At 39.8% G+C, this 27,283-nt stretch overlaps 1 protein-coding gene across 1 annotated transcript in view; it reads right to left on the bottom strand.

Annotated features, from left to right (window-relative positions):
- Positions 1–27,283, bottom strand: part of LOC126272724 (pyrimidodiazepine synthase-like) — a 127,509-nt gene that overhangs the window by 23,040 nt on the left and 77,186 nt on the right. The window contains exon 3 of the mRNA XM_049975784.1: positions 1,181–1,313. Within this exon, the coding sequence (XP_049831741.1) occupies positions 1,181–1,313 (133 nt within the window). The remainder of the gene's footprint in view (positions 1–1,180; positions 1,314–27,283) is intronic.

Below are 27,283 nucleotides of genomic sequence, written 5' to 3' on the forward strand. Positions count from 1 at the left end.
ACTTTGTAACGCATAATGAACCTTCAAAGCAAATATTTTCACAACTAAATTGTCTTTCTTATGTATCAAAATGCACGCAGCTCACTTATTGGCACTACAGAAATAACTGATAGGTGAGTCATCGTGTTAAATTCGATCTTTCTCCCAGGCATTAAATTTATCAAAATACATAAAAATTGGTCCTATAACGTCACAAAACATACATAGGCACTAAAGCTGACCTAATTATAGATGTGTGTACCATAGTATACAATGCTATTTCCACATCTAAATTTGTCAAAATCCCATTTTAGTTCTTATAAAACCGATATCATAATTAGCCAAATATTATAGTATCCCCGATGCTAGGTTATTTAATTTGTCTTGCAGTACTAAACGTTTGTCTATGCTACCCCATAGTGGGGACTAAATGACACTTCGCCCCATACGTCGTTATTTTTCAGAAAAGTTGTAACTGTGTCATTCCTTGATTTGTTATAACAAAATGGGACACTGATAGTCATACTGTTTGTCAAAAACCAGCTAAAACCGGTAAAAGTCGGCTAAAGCTAAAGTGTACTGATTTACTACCCCATACGTATTGTTACACGAGATTCTATCAAATTCGAGCAGTTATGTTCAGTTGACTGGTTACTAGCATATTACTGTGGAATAATTTGGTAATCTGACATTGTGACTGCCTCTACCCTGACCATACCGATTCTTGGAACTAGTCGTAACTTGTTGGAACTAGTCATGTCTAAATATAAGAAATGCATTGACGATCCATTAGGATCACATGATAGTTTACTTCCCATCTTCAAGATATTGATAAGAATTCTCATGTTTCAGTACCAACAAAAGACAATAGTCGTATGTGAATTGTCTGATAACTGTACTAGGAATCACTTATTCTAGCCAGTAATTTTTGATCTGTTCTTTGTCGAAGATGATGACCGTCCATGTTTAGTATATTTTTATGTACAAGATTTTTTTTAATTGAGTCATTATTACCAGAAAATGATGCAGTATATCAGAAATAGGATTTTTATTATTATTATATAAATATGAACGTATGGTGACAGGATATTAACAACACGTATTGAGTTGGTGGATAGCATATGTATTGTAAGCTGTGTGTTCAGAAATGTCATTTTGCTAAATTACCACACACTTATGATAAATAAAAGACAGAACTTACCTCCAAAGAACTGCGATCCAGTTTTTTCCAGTTCATCCTCGAATAGCTGTAGGATGGGAGCCACATTTGGTAGGATACCCTCCAGCGCCTGAGAGTCTTTTGCACGTATAGCCTCCATGAAGAGCCCCTGCAGCTATAAGACATTGAAAAGTACATCAGTCATTGAATAATGGACAAATATTATTCCGTTCTTCAGTATCTAATTGTCACCGAATATGTTCATAATCATTTTAACAGCGTGAGGCACCAAGGCTCTACCGAGAATGCTACTAGAGTTGTGTTGTTGTGGTCCTCAGTCCAAAGACTGCTTTGATGCAGCTATTCATGTTACTATATCCTGTGCAAGCCTATTCATCTCCGATTAACTACTGCAACCTACATCCTTTTGAATCTTCTTAGTTTGTACGATTACCACCTCCCCCCCCCCCCCCCCCTCCCAGTGGTTTCCTTCAGAACTAAACTGGTGATCCTTTGATGCCTCAGAATGTGTGCTACCAACCGATCGCTTCTTCTAATCAGGTTGTAACCCCATTTTCACTTCTCCAAATTTCTGTTTAGTACATTCTCATTAGTTACGTGATCTACCCATCTAATCTTCAGCATTCTTCTGTAGTAGCTCATTCGAAAGCTTATATTCTCTGCTTGTCTAAACTGTTTATCGTTCATGTTTCACATTCTACGTTCCATACAAATACTTCCAGAAAAGACTTGCCGACACGTAAGCCTATATTCAATGTTAAAAAATTTCTCTTCTCCAGAAGCGCTTTTCTTGCCACTGCTAGTCTACATTTTATATACTTCCTACTCCGGCCATCATAAATTATTTTGCTCCCCAAATAGCAAACTTCACCAACTACTTTAAGTGTCTCATTTCCTAATATAATTCCCTCAGCATCACCTGATTTAGGTTAACTACATTCCATTACTTGTTTTGCTTTTGTTGATGTTCATCTTATGACCTCTTTTCAACACACTGTCCATTCCGTTCTACTACTTTTCGAAGCCCTTCGCTGTTTCTGCCACAATTAAAATGTTTTCGGCAAACCTCAAAGTTTATTTCTTCTCCCTGGACTTCTCCAAATTTTCTTTTGTTTCCTTTATTGCTTGCTCAACGTGCATATTGAATAACATCGGGGATAGGCTACAATCCCGCCTCACTCCCTTCTCAACCACTGCTTCTCTTTCATGCCCCTCGACTGTTATAACTACCGTCTGGTTTCTGCACTAGTTGTGAACAGTCTTCCGCTCCGCGTATCTGGCCCCTGCTCCTTTCAGAATTTCAAAGGGAGTAGTCAAGTCATTATCGTTAAAAGCTTTCTCTAAATCTACAAATGCTACAAACGTAGATATCCTTTTCCTTAACCCATTTTCTAAGAGATGTTGTAGGGTCAGAATTGTCTCGTGTGTTCCGGAATCAAAACTGATTGTCCCCAAAGTCAGCTTATACTAGTTTTTTTATTCTTCTGTAAAGTATTCGTATTAATATTTTGCAACCTTGACTTATTAAACTGATAGTTCGGCAATTTTCACACATGTCAGCATCTGCTTTCTTTGGAATTGGAATTATTATATTCTTCTTGAAGTCTTAGGGTACTTCACTGTCTCATAGATCTTGCTCACCAGATGCAAGAGTTTTCTCATGGCTGGCTCCCACACGGCTATCAGTAGCTCTAACAGAATGTTGTCTACTCCCGGGGCCCTGTTTCGACTTAAGCCTTTCAGAGCTTTGTCAAATTCTTCACGCAGTATCATATGCCTCTTCTCATCTTCATCAACGTCTTCTTCTGTTTCCATAATATTGCGCTCAACTACATCTCCCTTGTATAGGGCTTCTGTATACTCCTTCCACCTTACTGCTTTCCCTTCTTTGCTTAGGATTAGTTTTCTATCTGAGCCCTTGATATTCGTACACGTGTTTCTCTTTTCTCCAAAGGTCTTCGTAATTTTCATGTAGTCAGTGACATATGTCAGTGACGTATACTTCTACATCCTTACATTTGTCCTCTAGCCATTCCTGTTTAGCCATTTTGCACTTCCTGTCGATCCCATTTTTGAGACATATGTATTGCCTTTCGCTTGTTTCATTTATTGCACTTTTATATTTTCTCCTTTCATTGATCAACTTCACTATTTCTTATGTTACCCAAGGATTTTTTACAAGCTCTCGTCCTTTTCCTACTTGATCCTATGCTGCGTTCACTATTTCATCTCTCAAAACTACCCATGCTTCTTCCACTGTATTCCATTCCCCTATTCTTGTCTATCGTTCCCTTACGCTCCCTCCGAAACACTCTACAGCCTTTGGTTCTTTCAATTTATCCAGTTCCCATCTCCTTAAAATCTGGCCTTTTTGCAATTTCTTCAGTTTCAATCAGCAGTTCATAGCCAATAAATTGTGGTCAGAGTGCACATCTGCCCTGGAAATGGCTTACAATTTAAAACCTGGTTCCGAAATCTTTGTCTTGCCATTATATAATCAAACTTGAAGGTATCGGTGTCTCCATGTCTCTTCCACATGTACAGCCTTCTTCCATGATTCGTAAAACAAGTGTTAGCTATCATTAAATTATGCTCTGTGAAAAATTCTACCAGATGGCTTCCTCTTTCATTCCTTTCTAGCAGTCCACATTCACCTACTAGCTTCCATTCTTTACTTTTTACTACTGCAGAATTCCAGTACCCGACGACTATTAAAAGTTCGTCTCTTTTAAATATCTGAATAATTTCTTTTATCTCGTCGTACATTTACTCAATCTCCTCCTCGTCTGCGGAGCTAGTTGGCATATAACTTTGTACTACTGTGATGGGTGTGGGCTTCGTGTCTATCTAGGGTACAACAATGCGTTCACTATGCTTTTCTAGAAGATTATCGCCGTTGCTATTTTTTTTATTCATTATTAAACCTACTTCTGCATTACCCCAATTTGATTTTTTATTTATAACCCTGTATTCATCTGACCACATATCCTGTTCCTCCTGCCACTGAACCACAGTGATTCCCACTTTATCTAACTTGAACCTATTCGTTTCCCTTTTAAATTTTCTGACCTCCCTACCCGACTAAAGGACCTGATATTGCACGCGCCAACCGTAAACGCCAGTTTTGTTTGTCCTAATAACGACAGTCTCCTGAGTTACAGTATACGATTTTGTTTTAGACCAGTTCACTACTTACATTTTCCTACAGTGCATATCCAGCCCAACGTATCTCATGGACCTACACTCGTTCTTACTCTGATAGTGAGCTAGGTCTTGCAATTAGTCATCACTGCAGCCAGAAATCAAGTTGAATTCTGAGCTTTTATTTAATTCCGTACATTTTATTGTGATAATTCCCTTTCGTTTACATATGCACTCCAGTTCTTGCGCCATTAGCACCACAAGCTTATCATTCGAAACTATTACAATCTCCTCGTGCCGTCTACAAAAAGCAGATGAAAAATTTGTACTTGTAGAACAAACATGAGTACAATTTTATAAAGTTGTATGGTATTTATATTATTGGGGCCAATACTGATGTACTTCCCGCAGTCTATTATTTTTGGGGAAGTTTCAGTATTCAAAAGTTTCAGTATTCAGCACCTGTAAGCAGTGAAGAGACGATGAAATTACAATTAATTTTATTGCTAAAGATTCTAAGTTACTATGGAATTAGATATCGCGTTGCCTTCATCACTTAAAAATACGTAACACAATGGGATGTAAGACCAGACGCTTCAGTGCTCGCTTACTATCACAAAGCAACGAAAATGTTGATAGGAAGTTTCATTACGGATTAGAAACGTACACCATTTAGACATAGGTTATAAACCCATACACGTCTCACCGTTTTGTTTTACTGTAGTAAGCTACGATACCTTAATAAAAATTTTCTTTACTTTTTGCCGTTGTACCATCGAAGAGTCAGGCACTTTTCTGCTCGCAAGGGACCTTTTTCTAACTTTGCGAGGAATCTCTTGTGCAAATCACGATAATGGGTTGTCATCCACGTGGTCTATGATTAACACTATCAAGCAGCCACGGCCAGAGGCGCTGTCCTAATCAAAAATTTCGCTTGAATTACACTGTCACTACTATAGTACAGGTATAAAACTGGATTCGCAGTCGGGAGGACAGCGGTTCTGACCAAGCGGATTTAGGTTTTTCATAATTAAGACGTCTGCCAGGATGGTTACTTTGAAAGGGCACGATCGAGTTCTTTTCTCATCCTCCTCTAATTGTAGCTTCTGCTCCACCTTTAGTGAACCCTCTGCTTCCTTTATACACGGATGTGCTGCTGTTGGAACAATGAAACTCAGATGTATGTCACAGCATCGATGAAAGTCATTTTTTTGAACAACAGAATATCTCAGATTGGGACGAAATAATTACAAGCAGTTCTGGATGAGAGTGTGCTCGGACAAAGTGAAATGGAAAGATAGAGAGATGCTACTCTGTTGTAAGATTGGAGTTAAGGGGACCTAGACTGGAGGCGATGGAAACGGTTCTTCTTTCCATCAGGATAGCGTGGCTCGTCCCACGCAGACGTTTGGACTTCGAGCAGCAGTCGTTGAGGTCAGGAGTCTGACGGCAGGATGAGAAGCTAAAGTATCTCAGCAAGAACGTCAGCAGTTTTATCAAACACTATTTGTAAGGCGTGACGTCATTGGATAACGGAGGTACAGCACTGTCATTCCTTTGTTAAAATTTTCGGTAGTCTTTATCGCAATAAATCATAAAATTACAGATTGTAGAAAATCAGTTTTGGCTAATTGATCAAGCTTACTAACGAGACCATGCACATTCTCGGCAACAACATTAAAGAACCAGTCCTTAAGGGCACCGCTGGCCCTAACACAACTATCTTATCAACTGCAACTCAGTATCATGCTTACTGATGACACTGTACCTACGTACAGTGTTGACCATATCCTCTTCTCTAAGTATGAGAAATCAATAATTTGTTACAAACGGTGACAGGCATGCTTTTACCACAATGTTATTATTGACATGATATACTTAGTACCGAATATATGGTCAACACTGTAGTTAATTACAGATTTCTTAGTAACCATGGTGCTAGGTTGTTATCAATAACGTTGTAGTTACGAACAACTTTTTAGGGAGGGCAGTCACAGCTCAGAAACATTGTGAATAACAATAAAAAACACTCAGCGCTCTATAACCATCTAAATTGTCATAAAATTATAACAATTAAAAAGTGAAGAATGATGAGGCTTTTCCAAAAACTGCATAGCTGTAAGAAGGTGCTTCATTCGCTATTACCGGTTTCTCGTCAGTATGGCTATCCTTCACGTTTATATTTGTCACATTTTCATGATGTAAATGGACAGTTACGGAGTTCCAGCATTCGGGAAGTTAGCCACGTTCAGAGTCAAAAGTGTGTGTGCTTTGGATGTACGAGTATTCTAATTTATTATTACAACCCACCAAAATGGTTTGACTCTTAACGTGGACAACTTCACGGGTGCTGGGATTCACAACTGTCGATCTACATCATGAAAATACAGGGTGTTACAAGAAGGTACGGCCAAACTTTCATGAAACATTCCTCACACACAAAGAAAGAAATATGTTATGTGGACATGTGTCCGGAAACGCTTACTTTCCATATAAGAGCTCATTTTATTACTTCTCTTCAAATCACATTAATCATGGAATGGAAACACACAGCAATAGAACGTACCGGCGTAACTTCAAACACTTTGTTACAGGAAATGTTCAAAATGTCCTCCGTTAGCGAGGGTACATGCATCCACCCTTCATCGCATGGAATCCCTGATGCGCTGATGCAGCCCTGGAGAATGGCGTATTGCATCACAGCCGTCCACAATACGAGCACGAAGAGTCTCTACATTTGGTACCGGGGTTGCGTAGACCAGAGCTTTCAAATACTCCCATAAAAAGGGGGTTGAGGTCAGGAGAGCGTGGAGGCCATGGAATTGGTCCGCCTCTACCAATCCATCGGTCACCGAATCTGTTGCTGAGAAGCGTACAAACACTTCGACTGAAATGTGTAGGAGTTCCATTGTGCATGAACCACATGTTGTGTCGTACTTGCAAAGGCACATGTTCTAGCAGCACAGGTAGAGTATCCCGTATGAAATCATTAGAATGTGCTCCATTGAGCGTAGGTGGAAGAACATGGGGCCCAATCAACACATCACCAACAATACCTGCCCAAACGTTCACAGAAAATCTGTGTTGATGACGTGATTGCACAATTGCGTGCGGATTCTCGTCTGCCCACACATGTTGATTGTGAAAATTTACAATTTGATCACGCTGGAATGAAGCCTCATCCGTAAAGAGAACATTTGCACTGAAATGAGGATTGACACATTGTTGGATGAATCATTCGCAGAAGTGTACTCGTGGAGGCCTATCAGCTGCTGATAGTGCCTGCACACGCTGTACATGGTACGGAAACAACTGGTTCTCCCGTAGCACTCTCCATACAGTGACGTGGTCAACGTTACCTTGTACAGCAGCAACTTCTCTGACGCTGACATTAGGGTTATCGTCAACTGCACGAAGAATTGCCTCGTCCATTGCACGTGTCCTCGTCGTCCTAGGTCTTCCCCATTCGCGAGTCATTGGCTGTAATGTTCCGTGCTCCCTAAGACGCCGATCAATTGCTTCGAACGTCTTCCTGTCGGGACACCTTCGTTCTGGAAATCTGTCTCGATACAAACGTACCGCGCCACTGCTATTGCCCCGAGCTAATTTGTACATCGAATGGGCATCTGCCAACTCCGCATTTGTAAACATTGCACTGACTGCAAAACCACGTTCGTGATGAATACTAACCTGTTGATGCTACGTACTGATGTGCTTGATGCTAGTACTGTAGAGCAATGAGTCGCATGTCAACACAAGCACCGAAGTCAACCTTACCTTCCTTCAATTGGGCCAACTGGCGGTGAATCGAGGAAGTACAGTACATACTGACGAAACTAAAATGAGCTCTAACATGGAAATTAAGCGTTTCCGGACACATGTTCACATAACATATTTTCTTTATTTGTGTGTGAGTAATGTTTCCTGAAAGTTTGACCCTACCTTTTTGTAACACCCTGTATGACCATTATAAACCTGAAGATGCGTCTATACTTACGTGAAACCGGTAGTTGCGAATGAAACACTTTCCTACAGCTGTGCGGGTTTTGGAAACACCTCATTATTTACGATTTTTTAACTATTATAACTTTCACGATAATTTAAAAGGTTATTGAGTACTGTACTTAAGAACTAGTTGTCTAGTAAGCATGTTCTTAGATACACTTAGTGACGATGGTGGTGTTGTCAATAGTGCACATGGACCCTAAATCTTTAGTAAGCTTGATCTGAAGAGAACTGTTAATCGAAAGAAACTGCTTATCAACAACTTGTAATTTCTCGTTTTACTGCGATCAATACTATTAAAAATTTTAAGATACTCTTTATTATCAACAGCGTATGACCTTCATACTTTGACGATGACGAATAGGCCTTCGCGTCTTGCGATCGCAGTGTGGCTCCGACCCAGACCACGTGCAGCTGGCGTGGTGGTGCTGGGTGCTTAGGAAGCGGCCCCTGCTCGGCTGGTGGCTCTATGTCGCCCGCATCTCGTGGTCTTGCGGTAGCGTTCTCGCTTCCCGCTCCCGGGTTCGACTGCCGGCGGGGTCAGGGATTTTCTCTGCCTCGTGATGGTTGGGTGTTGTGTGTTGTCCTTAGGTTAGTTGGGTTTAAGTAGTTCCAAAAAAAAAAGTTCTAGGGGACTGATGACCATAGATGTTATGTCCCATAGTGCTCAGAGCCATTTGAACCATTTTTTTGGTGGCTCTAGGCTGGTGACGTCGCGTCAGCAGGACTTGTTAGGCGCAAGCTGGTGAAGAAGCGGCGTCGGCCGGTTACCAGCGGTACTGCTCGAGTGTGCAAGACACTGTCACCTACGACCACCGCACTGGGAGCAGGGATGAGTCGCGGCAGCTCGATCGGCGCCGAACCCCGGACTCCGATGTATGATGACGTTTGACATACAAGTGACAGCTGTCGAAAGAACGTTTGCTGCTCAACAGATTCGCATCGGCGTCTGAACGGACGTACTGGTGGATGGTTGAACTATATTAACAACGTCTTTGTGACAGTCTGTTTTGCTGCTATTGTCGCCGGTGACACGTAGACGTGGCTAGTGCATTGCTGATTTCAGCAATACTACCGTAATATTGCTAGCGCGACGCCGTCGGCTGGGCGGTATTTTCCGCAGTGCAGATATCATGCATTACTTTGTGGCCACAACAATGCGCACTGTGTGTTGCGAATGCATCTTACTTAACTCTCAGTTGATTCGGCTCAGAGGAGCGCGACTAAAGAGTCCTTTAAACGATAGAATCTCCATAAAGGTCAGTTGATGAACGATATGGTGAATAAACATCAACTGAGCTCTACGGTATGGAGTGCTGTATCGATTACAAACTAAGAATCGTTAATGGAATCAGAATTTGACAGAAAAATCTCGTTCCTACAACGTCGGACTATCAAAAAGTGCCGGCCGATGTGGCCGTGCGGTTCTAGGCGCTTCAGTCGGGAACCGTGTGACCGCTACGGTCGCAGGTTCGAATCCTGCCTCGGGAATGGTTGTGTGTGATGTCCGTAGGTTAGTTAGGTTTAAGTAGTTCTAAGTTCTAGGGGACTGATGACCATAGGTGTTGGGTCCCATAGTACTCAGAGCCATTTGAACCATTTTTATCAAAAAGTATTTTATAATAAATTGCAGGTTTTTTATTCCTACTGTTGTGACTCATGCCCACACCATCAGACAATCACAAATATTGCGTACTGCGAATCACACACCCTCTCCAAACTTAATCGCATTCCACTGTTGCATGTAGCACAAATTAAAGACACTTGAGAGAAAATACGCCTTCATTCATTGTTTTTCTTCCATCCACAGCACTGCACATGACGTTATCTTTAGATACTAATATGTACATTTAATGGAATGCATCATGACCTACGTCTTCACAAGGATGACTGTGGTCGATTTAGTTTGAGATTCTTCTGCATGCCAGTTTCGATAAGTAATTAGCATTCTACCACTAATTTCACTTAATGATGGTAAACAGGTAACGAGCAACAATATGCCATTTCTTTTTGCGATAAATTGGGTGAAAAGGCGACGACAACTTCCGGTATCCTTCAGAAGTCTTTTGGAGAGGTTATATTACGAGCTCCAGTTTTTCGTTGCATACAATGTTTAGTGTAGCCAGAACGAATGTTGAAGATGAAGACCACAGTGGATGACCATCAACCTCACAGACGGATGTCAACTTGGCCAGGGTGCGTGAAATCGTACGATCTGATCGAAGATTATCCATGAAAATGATTGCAAAAGAACTGAACATCAATCTACAAACAGTTCGTCTAACAATAGCTGAAGATCTTGGAATGAGAAAGATTTGTGCAAAAATTGTCCCCAAAAATCTCACACCACAGCAGAAAGGAACACGGAATTTTTAACCTCAAAACAAATTTCACTACTACTACAACCACTTTATTCACCAGATATCACTCCGTGCGACTTTTTTCTGTTTCCAAGAGTCAAAACGGCGGTCAAGGGACACCATTTGCAAACAACACAAGATCTCTATAACGCTCTGACGAGGGTCTTGGAGGATATTACAGAAGATGAGTTCCAGAAATGTTACCATCAATGGCAGAAGACTTGGAAAAAGTGTGTGCAGTCAGAAGGGAGCTACTCTGAAGGAGATAACACTAAACTGGACTAAAACAGCAAGCAACATTTTTTTTCAAATCAGTCTCATTACTATATTGTCGCACCTCGTATGTCACAACGTCGAATTATGCCCACAACAGGCCTTCTGGGTAAAGGCCCATAACTATGGGCCTTAACTAAGATCGTCTTAAAGCAGGGAAACTGAGACAAATTGCAGACTGCTGGTGTGGGCAAGCCAAAGTCCGATAAGGAGCACTGCCTGTATCAACGCAATACCTTGACTACACCTACAGATGCTCAAAACTTCGGTGAAGTGGAAGTGGAAGTGATATTCAGAGCTTCCCTCGAGTCTATTTTAAACGTTGTCACCGTTTGGTCATCTTCGAATTTAGAAATTGGGTATAGTGGGGTGAATATCTACTAGATTTCAATTATTTTACAGTAGGATGCACATATGCTGTGGTGGTGAAATGCGGCCTATTATCCCTCGAGTCTATTTTAAACGTTGTCACCATTTGGTCATCTTAGAATTTAGAAATTGGGTAGAGTAGTGGGGTGAATATCTACTAGATTTCAATTCTTTTACAGTAGGATGCACAAATGCAGTGGTGGTGAAATGCGGCCTATTATCCCTCGAGTCTATTTTAAACGTTGTCACCATTTGGTCATCTTAGAATTTAGAAATTGGGTATAGTAGTGGGGTGAATATCTACTAGATTTCAATTCTTTTACAGTAGGATGCACAAAGGCTGTGGTGGTGAAATGCGGCCTTTTATCCCTCGAGTCTATTTTAAACGTTGTCACCATTTGGTCATCTTAGAATTTAGAAATTGGGTAGAGTAGTGGGGTGAATATCTACTAGATTTCAATTCTTTTACAGTAGGATGCACAAATGCAGTGGTGGTGAAATGCGGCCTATTATTCCTCGAGTCTATTTTAAACGTTGTCACCATTTGGTCATCTTCGAATTTAGAACTTGGGTAGAGTAGTGGGGTGAATATCTACTAGATTTCAATTCTTTTGCAGTAGGATGCACAAATGCTGTGGTGGTGAAATGCGGCCTATTATCCCTCGAGTCTATTTTAAACGTTGTCACCATTTGGTCATCTTCGAATTTAGAAATTGGGTAGAGTAGTGGGGTGAATATCTACTAGATTTCAATTCTTTTACAGTAGGATGCACAAATGCTGTGGTGGTGAAATGCGGCCTATTATCCCTCGAGTCTATTTTAAACGTTGTCACCATTTGGTCATCTTCAAATTTAGAAATTGGGTAGAGTAGTGGGGTGAATATCTACTAGATTTCAGTTCTTCTACAGTAGGATGCACAAATGCAGTGGTGGTGAAATGCGGCCTATTATCCCTCGAGTCTATTTTAAACGTTGTCACCATTTGGTCATCTTCGAATTTAGAAATTGGGTAGAGTAGTGGGGTGAATATCTACTAGATTTCAATTCTTTTACAGTAGGATGCACAAATGCTGTGGTGGTGAAATGCGGCCTATTATCCCTCGAGTCTATTTTAAACGTTGTCACCATTTGGTCATCTTCGAATTTAGAAATTGGGTAGAGTAGTGGGGTGAATATCTACTAGATTTCAATTCTTTTACACTAGGATGCACAAATGCTGTGGTGGTGAAATGCGGCCTATTATCCCTCGAGTCTATTTTAAACGTTGTCACCGTTTGGTCATCTTCGAATTTAGAAACTGGGTAGAGTAGTGGGGTGAATATCTACTACATTTCAATTATTTTACAGTAGGATGCACAAATGCAGTGGTGGTGAAATGCGGCCTATTATCCCTCGAGTCTATTTTAAAGGTTGTCACCATTTGGTCATCTTCGAATTTAGAAATTGGGTAGAGTAGTGGGGTGAATATCTACTAGATTTCAATTCTTTTACAGTAGGATGCACAAATGCAGTGGTGGTGAAATGCGGCCTATTATCCCTCGAGTCTATTTTAAACGTTGTCACCATTTGGTCATCTTCGAATTTAGAAATTGGGTAGAGTAGTGGGGTGAATATCTACTAGATTTCAATTCTTTTACAGTAGGATGCACAAATGCTGTGGTGGTGAAATGCGGCCTATTATCCCTCGAGTCTATTTTAAACGTTGTCACCATTTGGTCATCTTCGAATTTAGAAATTGGGTAGAGTAGTGGGGTGAATATCTACTAGATTTCAATTCTTTTACAGTAGGATGCACAAATGCTGTGGTGGTGAAATGCGGCCTTTTATCCCTCGAGTCTATTTTAAACGTTGTCACCATTTGGTCATCTTAGAATTTAGAAATTGGGTAGAGTAGTGTGGTGAATATCTACTAGATTTCAATTCTTTTACAGTAGGATGCACAAAGGCAGTGGTGGTGAAATGCGGCCTATTATCCCTCGAGTCTATTTTAAACGTTGTCACCATTTGGTCATCTTCGAATTTAGAACTTGGGTAGAGTAGTGGGGTGAATATCTACTAGATTTCAATTCTTTTACAGTAGGATGCACAAATGCTGTGGTGGTGAAATGCGGCCTATTATCCCTCGAGTCTATTTTAAACGTTGTCACCATTTGGTCATCTTCGAATTTAGAAATTGGGTAGAGTAGTGGGGTGAATATCTACTAGATTTCAATTCTTTTACAGTAGGATGCACAAATGCTGTGGTGGTGAAATGCGGCCTATTATCCCTCGAGTCTATTTTAAACGTTGTCACCATTTGGTCATCTTCGAATTTAGAAATTGGGTAGAGTAGTGGGGTGAATATCTACTAGATTTCAATTCCTTTACAGTAGGATGCACAAATGCTGTGGTGGTGAAATGCGGCCTATTGTCCCTCGAGTCTATTTTAAACGTTGTCACCATTTGGTCATCTTCGAATTTAGAAATTGGGTAGAGTAGTGGGGTGAATATCTACTAGATTTCAATTCTTTTACAGTAGGATGCACAAATGCAGTGGTGGTGAAATGCGGCCTATTATCCCTCGAGTCTATTTTAAATGTTGTCACCATTTGGTCATATTCGAATTTAGAAATTGGGTAGAGCAGTGGGGTGAATATCTACTAGATTTCAATTCTTTTACAGTAGAATGCACAAATGCAGTGGTGGTGAAATGTGGCCTATTATACCTCGAGTCTATTTTAAACGTTGTCACCATTTGGTCATCTTCGAATTTAGAAATTGGGTAGAGTAGTGGGGTGAATATCTACTAGATTTCAATTCTTTTACAGTAGGATGCACAAATGCTGTGGTGGTGAAATGCGGCCTATTATCCCTCGAGTCTATTTTAAACGTTGTCACCATTTGGAAATCTTCGAATTTAGAAATTGGGTAGAGTAGTGGGGTGAATATCTACTAGATTTCAGTTCTTCTACAGTAGGATGCACAAATGCAGTGGTGGTGAAATGCGGCCTATTATCCCTCGAGTCTATTTTAAACGTTGTCACCATTTGGTCATCTTCGAATTTAGAAATTGGGTAGAGTAGTGGGGTGAATATCTACTAGATTTCAATTCTTTTACAGTAGGATGCACAAATGCAGTGGTGGTGAAATGCGGCCTATTATCCCTCGAGTCTATTTTAAACGTTATCACCATTTGGTCATCTTCGAATTTAGAAATTGGGTAGAGTAGTGGGGTGAATATCTACTAGATTTCAATTCTTTTACAGTAGGATGCACAAATGCTGTGATGGTGAAATGCGGCCTATTATCCCTCGAGTCTATTTTAAACGTTGTCACCATTTGGTCATCTTCGAATTTAGAAATTGGGTAGAGTAGTGGGGTGAATATCTACTAGATGTCAATTCTTTTACAGTAGGATGCACAAATGCTGTGGTGGTGAAATGCGGCCTATTATCCCTCGAGTCTATTTTAAACGTTGTCACCATTTGGTCATCTTCGAATTTAGAAATTGGGTAGAGTAGTGGGGTGAATATCTACTAGATTTCAATTCTTTTACAGTAGGATGCACAAATGCAGTGGTGGTGAAATGCGGCCTATTATCCCTCGAGTCTATTTTAAACGTTGTCACCATTTGGTCATCTTCGAATTTAGAAATTGGGTAGAGTAGTGGGGTGAATATCTACTAGATTTCAATTCTTTTACAGTAGGATGCACAAATGCTGTGGTGGTGAAATGTGGCCTATTATCCCTCGAGTCTATTTTAAACGTTGTCACCATTTGGTCATCTTCGAATTTAGAAATTGGGTAGAGTAGTGGGGTGAATATCTACTAGATTTCAATTCTTTTACAGTAGGATGCACAAATGCTGTGGTGGTGAAATGCGGCCTATTATCCCTCGAGTCTATTTTAAACGTTGTCACCATTTGGTCATCTTCGAATTTAGAAATTGGGAAGAGTAGTGGGGTGAATATCTACTAGATTTCAATTCTTATACAGTAGGATGCACAAATGCTGTGGTGGTGAAATGCGGCCTATTATCCCTCGAGTCTATTTTAAAAGTTGTCACCATTTGGTCATCTTCGAATTTAGAACTTGGGTAGAGTAGTGGTGTGAATATCTACTAGATTTCAATTCTTTTACAGTAGGATGCACAAATGCTGTGGTGCTGAAATGCGGCCTATTATCCCTCGAGTCTATTTTAAACGTTGTCACCATTTGGTCATCTTCGAATTTAGAAATTGGGTAGAGTAGTGGGGTGAATATCTACTAGATTTCAATTCTTTTACAGTAGGATGCACAAATGCAGTGGTGGTGAAATGCGGCCTATTATCCCTCGAGTCTATTTTAAACGTTGTCACCATTTGGTCATCTTCGAATTTAGAAATTGGGTAGAGTAGTGGGGTGAATATCTACTAGATTTCAATTCTTTTACAGTAGGATGCACAAATGCTGTGGTGGTGAAATGCGGCCTATTATCCCTCGAGTCTATTTTAAACGTTGTCACCATTTGGTCATCTTCAAATTTAGAAATTGGGTAGAGTAGTGGGGTGAATATCTACTAGATTTCAGTTCTTCTACAGTAGGATGCACAAATGCAGTGGTGGTGAAATGCAGCCTATTATCCCTCGAGTCTATTTTAAACGTTGTCACCATTTGGTCATCTTCGAATTTAGAAATTGGGTAGAGTAGTGGGGTGAATATCTACTAGATTTCAATTCTTTTACAGTAGGATGCACAAATGCTGTAGTGGTGAAATGCGGCCTATTATCCCTCGAGTCTATTTTAAACGTTGTCACCATTTGGTCATCTTCGAATTTAGAAATTGGGTAGAGTAGTGGGGTGAATATCTACTAGATTTCAATTCTTTTACAGTAGGATGCACAAATGCTGTGGTGGTGAAATGCGGCCTATTATCCCTCGAGTCTATTTTAAACGTTGTCACCATTTGGTCATCTTCGAATTTAGAAATTGGGTAGAGTAGTGGGGTGAATATCTACTACATTTCAATTATTTTACAGTAGGATGCACAAATGCAGTGGTGGTGAAATGCGGCCTATTATCCCTCGAGTCTATTTTAAACGTTGTCACCATTTGGTCATCTTCGAATTTAGAAATTGGGTAGAGTAGTGGGGTGAATATCTACTAGATTTCAATTCTTTTACAGTAGGATGCACAAATGCAGTGGTGGTGAAATGCGGCCTATTATCCCTCGAGTCTATTTTAAACGTTGTCACCATTTGGTCATCTTCGAATTTAGAAATTGGGTAGAGTAGTGGGGTGAATATCTACTAGATTTCAATTCTTTTACAGTAGGATGCACAAATGCTGTGGTGGTAAAATGCGGCCTATTATCCCTCGAGTCTATTTTAAACGTTGTCACCATTTGGTCATCTTCGAATTTAGAAATTGGGTAGAGTAGTGGGGTGAATATCTACTAGATTTCAATTCTTTTACAGTAGGATGCACAAATGCTGTGGTGGTGAAATGCGGCCTTTTATCCCTCGAGTCTATTTTAAACGTTGTCACCATTTGGTCATCTTAGAATTTAGAAATTGGGTAGAGTAGTGGGGTGAATATCTACTAGATTTCAATTCTTTTACAGTAGGATGCACAAAGGCAGTGGTGGTGAAATGCGGCCTATTATCCCTCGAGTCTATTTTAAACGTTGTCACCATTTGGTCATCTTCGAATTTAGAAATTGGGTAGAGTAGTGGGGTGAATATCTACTAGATTTCAATTCTTTTACAGTAGGATGCACAAATGCTGTGGTGGTGAAATGCGGCCTATTATCCCTCGTGTCTATTTTAAACGTTGTCACCATTTGGTCATCTTCGAATTTAGAAATTGGGTAGAGTAGTGGGGTGAATATCTACTAGATTTCAATTCTTTTACAGTAGGATGCACAAATGCTGTGGTGGTGAAATGCGGCCTATTATCCCTCGAGTCTATTTTAAACGTTGTCACCATTTGGTCATCTTCGAATTTAGAACTTGGGTAGAGTAGTGGGGTGAATATCTACTAGATTTCAATTCTTTTACAGTAGGATGCACAAATGCAGTGGTGGTGAAATGCGGCCTATTATCCCTCGAGTCTATTTTAAACGTTGTCACCATTTGGTCATCTTCGAATTTAGAAATTGGGTAGAGTAGTGGGGTGAATATCTACTAGATTTCAATTCTTTTACAGTAGGATGCACAAATGCAGTGGTGGTGAAATGCGGCCTATTATCCCTCGAGTCTATTTTAAACGTTGTCACCATTTGGTCATCTTCGAATTTAGAAATTGGGTAGAGTAGTGGGGTGAATATCTACTAGATTTCAATTCTTTTACAGTAGGATGCACAAATGCTGTGGTGGTGAAATGCGGCCTATTATCCCTCGAGTCTATTTTAAACGTTGTCACCATTTGGTCATCTTCAAATTTAGAAATTGGGTAGAGTAGTGGGGTGAATATCTACTAGATTTCAGTTCTTCTACAGTAGGATGCACAAATGCAGTGGTGGTGAAATGCGGCCTATTATCCCTCGAGTCTATTTTAAACGTTGTCACCATTTGGTCATCTTCGAATTTAGAAATTGGGTAGAGTAGTGGGGTGAATATCTACTAGATTTCAATTCTTTTACAGTAGGATGCACAAATGCTGTGGTGGTGAAATGCGGCCTATTATCCCTCGAGTCTATTTTAAACGTTGTCACCATTTGGTCATCTTCGAATTTAGAAATTCGGTAGAGTAGTGGGGTGAATATCTACTAGATTTCAATTCTTTTACAGTAGGATGCACAAATGCTGTGGTGGTGAAATGCGGCCTATTATCCCTCGAGTCTATTTTAAACGTTGTCACCGTTTGGTCATCTTCAAATTTAGAAATTGGGTAGAGTAGTGGGGTGAATATCTACTACATTTCAATTATTTTACAGTAGGATGCACAAATGCAGTGGTGGTGAAATGCGGCCTATTATCCCTCGAGTCTATTTTAAACGTTGTCACCATTTGGTCATCTTCGAATTTAGAAATTGGGTAGAGTAGTGGGGTGAATATCTACTAGATTTCAATTCTTTTACAGTAGGATGCACAAATGCAGTGGTGGTGAAATGCGGCCTATTATCCCTCGAGTCTATTTTAAACGTTGTCACCATTTGGTCATCTTCGAATTTAGAAATTGGGTAGAGTAGTGGGGTGAATATCTACTAGATTTCAATTCTTTTACAGTAGGATGCACAAATGCTGTGGTGGTGAAATGCGGCCTATTATCCCTCGAGTCTATTTTAAACGTTGTCACCATTTGGTCATCTTCGAATTTAGAAATTGGGTAGAGTAGTGGGGTGAATATCTACTAGATTTCAATTCTTTTACAGTAGGATGCACAAATGCTGTGGTGGTGAAATGCGGCCTTTTATCCCTCGAGTCTATTTTAAACGTTGTCACCATTTGGTCATCTTAGAATTTAGAAATTGGGTAGAGTAGTGGGGTGAATATCTACTAGATTTCAATTCTTTTACAGTAGGATGCACAAAGGCAGTGGTGGTGAAATGCGGCCTATTATCCCTCGAGTCTATTTTAAACGTTGTCACCATTTGGTCATCTTCGAATTTAGAAATTGGGTAGAGTAGTAGGGTGAATATCTACTAGATTTCAATTCTTTTACAGTAGGATGCACAAATGCTGTGGTGGTGAAATGCGGCCTATTATCCCTCGAGTCTATTTTAAACGTTGTCACCATTTGGTCATCTTCGAATTTAGAAATTGGGTAGAGTAGTGGGGTGAATATCTACTAGATTTCAATTCTTTTACAGTAGGATGCACAAATGCTGTGGTGGTGAAATGCGGCCTATTATCCCTCGAGTCTATTTTAAACGTTGTCACCATTTGGTCATCTTCGAATTTAGAACTTGGGTAGAGTAGTGGGGTGAATATCTACTAGATTTCAATTCTTTTACAGTAGGATGCACAAAGGCAGTGGTGGTGAAATGCGGCCTATTATCCCTCGAGTCTATTTTAAACGTTGTCACCATTTGGTCATCTTCGAATTTAGAAATTGGGTAGAGTAGTAGGGTGAATATCTACTAGATTTCAATTCTTTTACAGTAGGATGCACAAATGCTGTGGTGGTGAAATGCGGCCTATTATCCCTCGAGTCTATTTTAAACGTTGTCACCATTTGGTCATCTTCGAATTTAGAAATTGGGTAGAGTAGTGGGGTGAATATCTACTAGATTTCAATTCTTTTACAGTAGGATGCACAAATGCTGTGGTGGTGAAATGCGGCCTATTATCCCTCGAGTCTATTTTAAACGTTGTCACCATTTGGTCATCTTCAAATTTAGAAATTGGGTAGAGTAGTGGGGTGAATATCTACTAGATTTCAATTCTTTTACAGTAGGATGAACAAATGCAGTGGTGGTGAAATGCGGCCTATTATCCCTCGAGTCTATTTTAAACGTTGTCACCATTTGGTCATCTTCGAATTTAGAAATTGGGTAGAGTAGTGGGGTGAATATCTACTAGATTTCAATTCTTTTACAGTAGGATGCACAAATGCAGTGGTGGTGAAATGCGGCCTATTATCCCTCGAGTCTATTTTAAACGTTGTCACCATTTGGTCATCTTCGAATTTAGAAATTGGGTAGAGTAGTGGGGTGAATATCTACTAGATTTCAATTCTTTTACAGTAGGATGCACAAATGCTGTGGTGGTGAAATGCGGCCTATTATCCCTCGAGTCTATTTTAAACGTTGTCACCATTTGGTCATCTTCAAATTTAGAAATTGGGTAGAGTAGTGGGGTGAATATCTACTAGATTTCAGTTCTTCTACAGTAGGATGCACAAATGCAGTGGTGGTGAAATGCGGCCTATTATCCCTCGAGTCTATTTTAAACGTTGTCACCATTTGGTCATCTTCGAATTTAGAAATTGGGTAGAGTAGTGGGGTGAATATCTACTAGATTTCAATTCTTTTACAGTAGGATGCACAAATGCTGTGGTGGTGAAATGCGGCCTATTATCCCTCGAGTCTATTTTAAACGTTGTCACCATTTGGTCATCTTCGAATTTAGAAATTCGGTAGAGTAGTGGGGTGAATATCTACTAGATTTCAATTCTTTTACAGTAGGATGCACAAATGCTGTGGTGGTGAAATGCGGCCTATTATCCCTCGAGTCTATTTTAAACGTTGTCACCGTTTGGTCATCTTCAAATTTAGAAATTGGGTAGAGTAGTGGGGTGAATATCTACTACATTTCAATTATTTTACAGTAGGATGCACAAATGCAGTGGTGGTGAAATGCGGCCTATTATCCCTCGAGTCTATTTTAAACGTTGTCACCATTTGGTCATCTTCGAATTTAGAAATTGGGTAGAGTAGTGGGGTGAATATCTACTAGATTTCAATTCTTTTACAGTAGGATGCACAAATGCAGTGGTGGTGAAATGCGGCCTATTATCCCTCGAGTCTATTTTAAACGTTGTCACCATTTGGTCATCTTCGAATTTAGAAATTGGGTAGAGTAGTGGGGTGAATATCTACTAGATTTCAATTCTTTTACAGTAGGATGCACAAATGCTGTGGTGGTGAAATGCGGCCTATTATCCCTCGAGTCTATTTTAAACGTTGTCACCATTTGGTCATCTTCGAATTTAGAAATTGGGTAGAGTAGTGGGGTGAATATCTACTAGATTTCAATTCTTTTACAGTAGGATGCACAAATGCTGTGGTGGTGAAATGCGGCCTTTTATCCCTCGAGTCTATTTTAAACGTTGTCACCATTTGGTCATCTTAGAATTTAGAAATTGGGTAGAGTAGTGGGGTGAATATCTACTAGATTTCAATTCTTTTACAGTAGGATGCACAAAGGCAGTGGTGGTGAAATGCGGCCTATTATCCCTCGAGTCTATTTTAAACGTTGTCACCATTTGGTCATCTTCGAATTTAGAAATTGGGTAGAGTAGTGGGGTGAATATCTACTAGATTTCAATTCTTTTACAGTAGGATGCACAAATTCTGTGGTGGTGAAATGCGGCCTATTATCCCTCGAGTCTATTTTAAACGTTGTCACCATTTGGTCATCTTCGAATTTAGAAATTGGGTAGAGTAGTGGGGTGAATATCTACTAGATTTCAATTCTTTTACAGTAGGATGCACAAATGCTGTGGTGGTGAAATGCGGCCTATTATCCCTCGAGTCTATTTTAAACGTTGTCACCATTTGGTCATCTTCGAATTTAGAAATTGGGTAGAGTAGTGGGGTGAATATCTACTAGATTTCAATTCTTTTACAGTAGGATGCACAAATGCTGTGGTGGTGAAATGCGTCCTATTATCCCTCGAGTCTATTTTAAACGTTGTCACCATTTGGTCATCTTCGAATTTAGAAATTAGGTAGAGTAGTGGGGTGAATATCTACTAGATTTCAATTCTTTTACAGTAGGATGCACAAATGCTGTGGTGGTGAAATGCGTTCTATTATCCCTCGAGTCTATTTTAAATGTTGTCACCATTTGGTCACCTTCGAATTTAGAAATTGGGTAGAGTAGTGGGGTGAATATCTACTAGATTTCAATTCTTTTACAGTAGGATGCACAAATGCTGTGGTGGTGAAATGCGGCCTATTATTCCTCGAGTCTATTTTAAACGTTGTCACCATTTGGTCATCTTCGAATTTAGAAATTGGGTAGAGTAGTGGGGTGAATATCTACTAGATTTCAATTCTTTTACAGTAGGATGCACAAATGCAGTGGTGGTGAAATGCGGCCTATTATCCCTCGAGTCTATTTTAAACGTTGTCACCATTTGGTCATCTTCGAATTTAGAAATTGGGTAGAGTAGTGGGGTGAATATCTACTAGATTTCAATTCTTTTACAGTAGGATGCACAAATGCTGTGGTGGTGAAATGCGGCCTATTATCCCTCGAGTCTATTTTAAACGTTGTCACCATTTGGTCATCTTAGAATTTAGAAATTGGGTAGAGTAGTGGGGTGAATATCTACTAGATTTCAATTCTTTTACAGTAGGATGCACAAATGCTGTGGTGGTGAAATGCGGCCTATTATCCCTCGAGTCTATTTTAAACGTTGTCACCATTTGGTCATCTTCGAATTTAGAAATTGGGTAGAGTAGTGGGGTGAATATCTACTAGATTTCAATTCTTTTACAGTAGGATGCACAAATGCTGTGGTGGTGAAATGCGGCCTATTATCCCTCGAGTCTATTTTAAACGTTGTCACCATTTGGTCATCTTCGAATTTAGAAATTGGGTAGAGCAGTGGGGTGAATATCTACTAGATTTCAATTCTTTTACAGTAGAATGCACAAATGCAGTGGTGGTGAAGTGCGGCCTATTATACCTCGAGTCTATTTTAAACGTTGTCACCATTTGGTCATCTTCGAATTTAGAAATTGGGTAGAGTAGTGGGGTGAATATCTACTAGATTTCAATTCTTTTACAGTAGGATGCACAAATGCTGTGGTGGTGAAATGCGGCCTATTATCCCTCGAGTCTATTTTAAACGTTGTCACCATTTGGAAATCTTCGAATTTAGAAATTGGGTAGAGTAGTGGGGTGAATATCTACTAGATTTCAGTTCTTCTACAGTAGGATGCACAAATGCAGTGGTGGTGAAATGCGGCCTATTATCCCTCGAGTCTATTTTAAACGTTGTCACCATTTGGTCATCTTCGAATTTAGAAATTGGGTAGAGTAGTGGGGTGAATATCTACTAGATTTCAATTCTTTTACAGTAGGATGCACAAATGCAGTGGTGGTGAAATGCGGCCTATTATCCCTCGAGTCTATTTTAAACGTTGTCACCATTTGGTCATCTTCGAATTTAGAAATTGGGTAGAGTAGTGGGGTGAATATCTACTAGATTTCAATTCTTTTACAGTAGGATGCACAAATGCTGTGGTGGTGAAATGCGGCCTATTATCCCTCGAGTCTATTTTAAACGTTGTCACCATTTGGTCATCTTCGAATTTAGAAATTGGGTAGAGTAGTGGTGTGAATATCTACTAGATTTCAATTCTTTTACAGTAGGATGCACAAATGCTGTGGTGGTGAAATGCGGCCTATTATCCCTCGAGTCTATTTTAAACGTTGTCACCATTTGGTCATCTTCGAATTTAGAAATTGGGTAGAGTAGTGGGGTGAATATCTACTAGATTTCAATTCTTTTACAGTAGGATGCACAAATGCTGTGGTGGTGAAATGCGGCCTATTATCCCTCGAGTCTATTTTAAACGTTGTCACCATTTGGTCATCTTCGAATTTAGAAATTGGGTAGAGTAGTGGGGTGAATATCTACTAGATTTCAATTCTTTTACAGTAGGATGCACAAATGCTGTGGTGGTGAAATGCGGCCTATTATCCCTCGAGTCTATTTTAAACGTTGTCACCATTTGGTCATCTTCGAATTTAGAAATTGGGTAGAGTAGTGGGGTGAATATCTACTAGATTTCAATTCTTTTACAGTAGGATGCACAAATGCTGTGGTGGTGAAATGCGGCCTATTATCCCTCGAGTCTATTTTAAATGTTGTCACCATTTGGTCACCTTCGAATTTAGAAATTGGGTAGAGTAGTGGGGTGAATATCTACTAGATTTCAATTCTTTTACAGTAGGATGCACAAATGCTGTGGTGGTGAAATGCGGCCTATTATTCCTCGAGTCTATTTTAAACGTTGTCACCATTTGGTCATCTTCGAATTTAGGAATTGGATAGAGTAGTGGGGTGAATATCTACTAGATTTCAATTCTTTTACAGTAGGATGCACAAATGCAGTGGTGGTGAAATGCGGCCTATTATCCCTCGAGTCTATTTTAAACGTTGTCACCATTTGGTCATCTTCGAATTTAGAAATTGGGTAGAGTAGTGGGGTGAATATCTACTAGATTTCAATTCTTTTACAGTAGGATGCACAAATGCTGTGGTGGTGAAATGCGGCCTATTATCCCTCGAGTCTATTTTAAACGTTGTCACCATTTGGTCATCTTCGAATTTAGAAATTGGGTAGAGTAGTGGGGTGAATATCTACTAGATTTCAATTCTTTTACAGTAGGATGCACAAATGCTGTGGTGGTGAAATGCGGCCTATTATCCCTCGAGTCTATTTTAAACGTTGTCACCATTTGGTCATCTTCGAATTTAGAAATTGGGTAGAGTAGTGGGGTGAATATCTACTAGATTTCAATTCTTTTACAGTAGGATGCACAAATGCTGTGGTGGTGAAATGCGGCCTATTATCCCTCGAGTCTATTTTAAACGTTGTCACCATTTGGTCATCTTCGAATTTAGAAATTGGGTAGAGCAGTGGGGTGAATATCTACTAGATTTCAATTCTTTTACAGTAGAATGCACAAATGCAGTGGTGGTGAAATGCGGCCTATTATACCTCGAGTCTATTTTAAACGTTGTCACCATTTGGTCATCTTCGAATTTAGAAATTGGGTAGAGTAGTGGGGTGAATATCTACTAGATTTCAATTCTTTTACAGTAGGATGCACAAATGCTGTGGTGGTGAAATGCGGCCTATTATCCCTCGAGTCTATTTTAAACGTTGTCACCATTTGGAAATCTTCGAATTTAGAAATTGGGTAGAGTAGTGGGGTGAATATCTACTAGATTTCAGTTCTTCTACAGTAGCATGCACAAATGCAGTGGTGGTGAAATGCGGCCTATTATCCCTCGAGTCTATTTTAAACGTTGTCACCATTTGGTCATCTTCGAATTTAGAAATTGGGTAGAGTAGTGGGGTGAATATCTACTAGATTTCAATTCTTTTACAGTACGATGCACAAATGCAGTGGTGGTGAAATGCGGCCTATTATCCCTTGAGTCTATTTTAAACGTTGTCACCATTTGGTCATCTTCGAATTTAGAAATTGGGTAGAGTAGTGGGGTGAATATCTACTAGATTTCAATTCTTTTATAGTCGGATGCACAAATGCTGTGGTGGTGAAATGCGGCCTATTATCCCTCGAGTCTATTTTAAACGTTGTCACCATTTGGTCATCTTCGAATTTAGAAATTGGGTAGAGTAGTGGGGTGAATATCTGCTAGATGTCAATTCTTTTACAGTAGGATGCACAAATGCTGTGGTGGTGAAATGCGGCCTATTATCCCTCGAGTCTATTTTAAACGTTGTCACCATTTGGTCATCTTCGAATTTAGAAATTGGGTAGAGTAGTGGGGTGAATATCTACTAGATTTCAATTCTTTTACAGTAGGATGCACAAATGCAGTGGTGGTGAAATGCGGCCTATTATCCCTCGAGTCTATTTTAAACGTTGTCACCATTTGGTCATCTTCGAATTTAGAAATTGGGTAGAGTAGTGGGGTGAATATCTACTAGATTTCAATTCTTTTACAGTAGGATGCACAAATGCTGTGGTGGTGAAATGCGGCCTATTATCCCTCGAGTCTATTTTAAACGTTGTCACCATTTGGTCATCTTCGAATTTAGAAATTGGGTAGAGTAGTGGGGTGAATATCTACTAGATTTCAATTCTTTTACAGTAGGATGCACAAATGCAGTGGTGGTGAAATGCGGCCTATTATCCCTCGAGTCTATTTTAAACGTTGTCACCATTTGGTCATCTTCGAATTTAGAAATTGGGAAGAGTAGTGGGGTGAATATCTACTAGATTTCAATTCTTATACAGTAGGATGCACAAATGCTGTGGTGGTGAAATGCGGCCTATTATCCCTCGAGTCTATTTTAAACGTTGTCACCATTTGGTCATCTTCGAATTTAGAACTTGGGTAGAGTAGTGGGGTGAATATCTACTAGATTTCAATTCTTTTACAGTAGGATGCACAAATGCTGTGGTGGTGAAATGCGGCCTATTATCCCTCGAGTCTATTTTAAACGTTGTCACCATTTGGTCATCTTCGAATTTAGAAATTGGGTAGAGTAGTGGGGTGAATATCTACTAGATTTCAATTCTTTTACAGTAGGATGCACAAATGCTGTGGTGGTGAAATGCGGCCTATTATCCCTCGAGTCTATTTTAAATGTTGTCACCATTTGGTCACCTTCGAATTTAGAAATTGGGTAGAGTAGTGGGGTGAATATCTACTAGATTTCAATTCTTTTACAGTAGGATGCACAAATGCTGTGGTGGTGAAATGCGGCCTATTATTCCTCGAGTCTATTTTAAACGTTGTCACCATTTGGTCATCTTCGAATTTAGAAATTGGATAGAGTAGTGGGGTGAATATCTACTAGATTTCAATTCTTTTACAGTAGGATGCACAAATGCAGTGGTGGTGAAATGCGGCCTATTATCCCTCGAGTCTATTTTAAACGTTGTCACCATTTGGTCATCTTCGAATTTAGAAATTGGGTAGAGTAGTGGGGTGAATATCTACTAGATTTCAATTCTTTTACAGTAGGATGCACAAATGCTGTGGTGGTGAAATGCGGCCTATTATCCCTCGAGTCTATTTTAAACGTTGTCACCATTTGGTCATCTTCGAATTTAGAAATTGGGTAGAGTAGTGGGGTGAATATCTACTAGATTTCAATTCTTTTACAGTAGGATGCACAAATGCTGTGGTGGTGAAATGCGGCCTATTATCCCTCGAGTCTATTTTAAACGTTGTCACCATTTGGTCATCTTCGAATTTAGAAATTGGGTAGAGTAGTGGGGTGAATATCTACTAGATTTCAATTCTTTTACAGTAGGATGCACAAATGCTGTGGTGGTGAAATGCGGCCTATTATCCCTCAAGTCTATTTTAAACGTTGTCACCATTTGGTCATCTTCGAATTTAGAAATTGGGTAGAGCAGTGGGGTGAATATCTACTAGATTTCAATTCTTTTACAGTAGAATGCACAAATGCAGTGGTGGTGAAATGCGGCCTATTATACCTCGAGTCTATTTTAAACGTTGTCACCATTTGGTCATCTTCGAATTTAGAAATTGGGTAGAGTAGTGGGGTGAATATCTACTAGATTTCAATTCTTTTACAGTAGGATGCACAAATGCTGTGGTGGTGAAA

This window comes from Schistocerca gregaria, chromosome 1, assembly GCF_023897955.1.
Source record: "Schistocerca gregaria isolate iqSchGreg1 chromosome 1, iqSchGreg1.2, whole genome shotgun sequence".
Taxonomy (NCBI): Eukaryota; Metazoa; Arthropoda; class Insecta; order Orthoptera; family Acrididae; genus Schistocerca; species Schistocerca gregaria.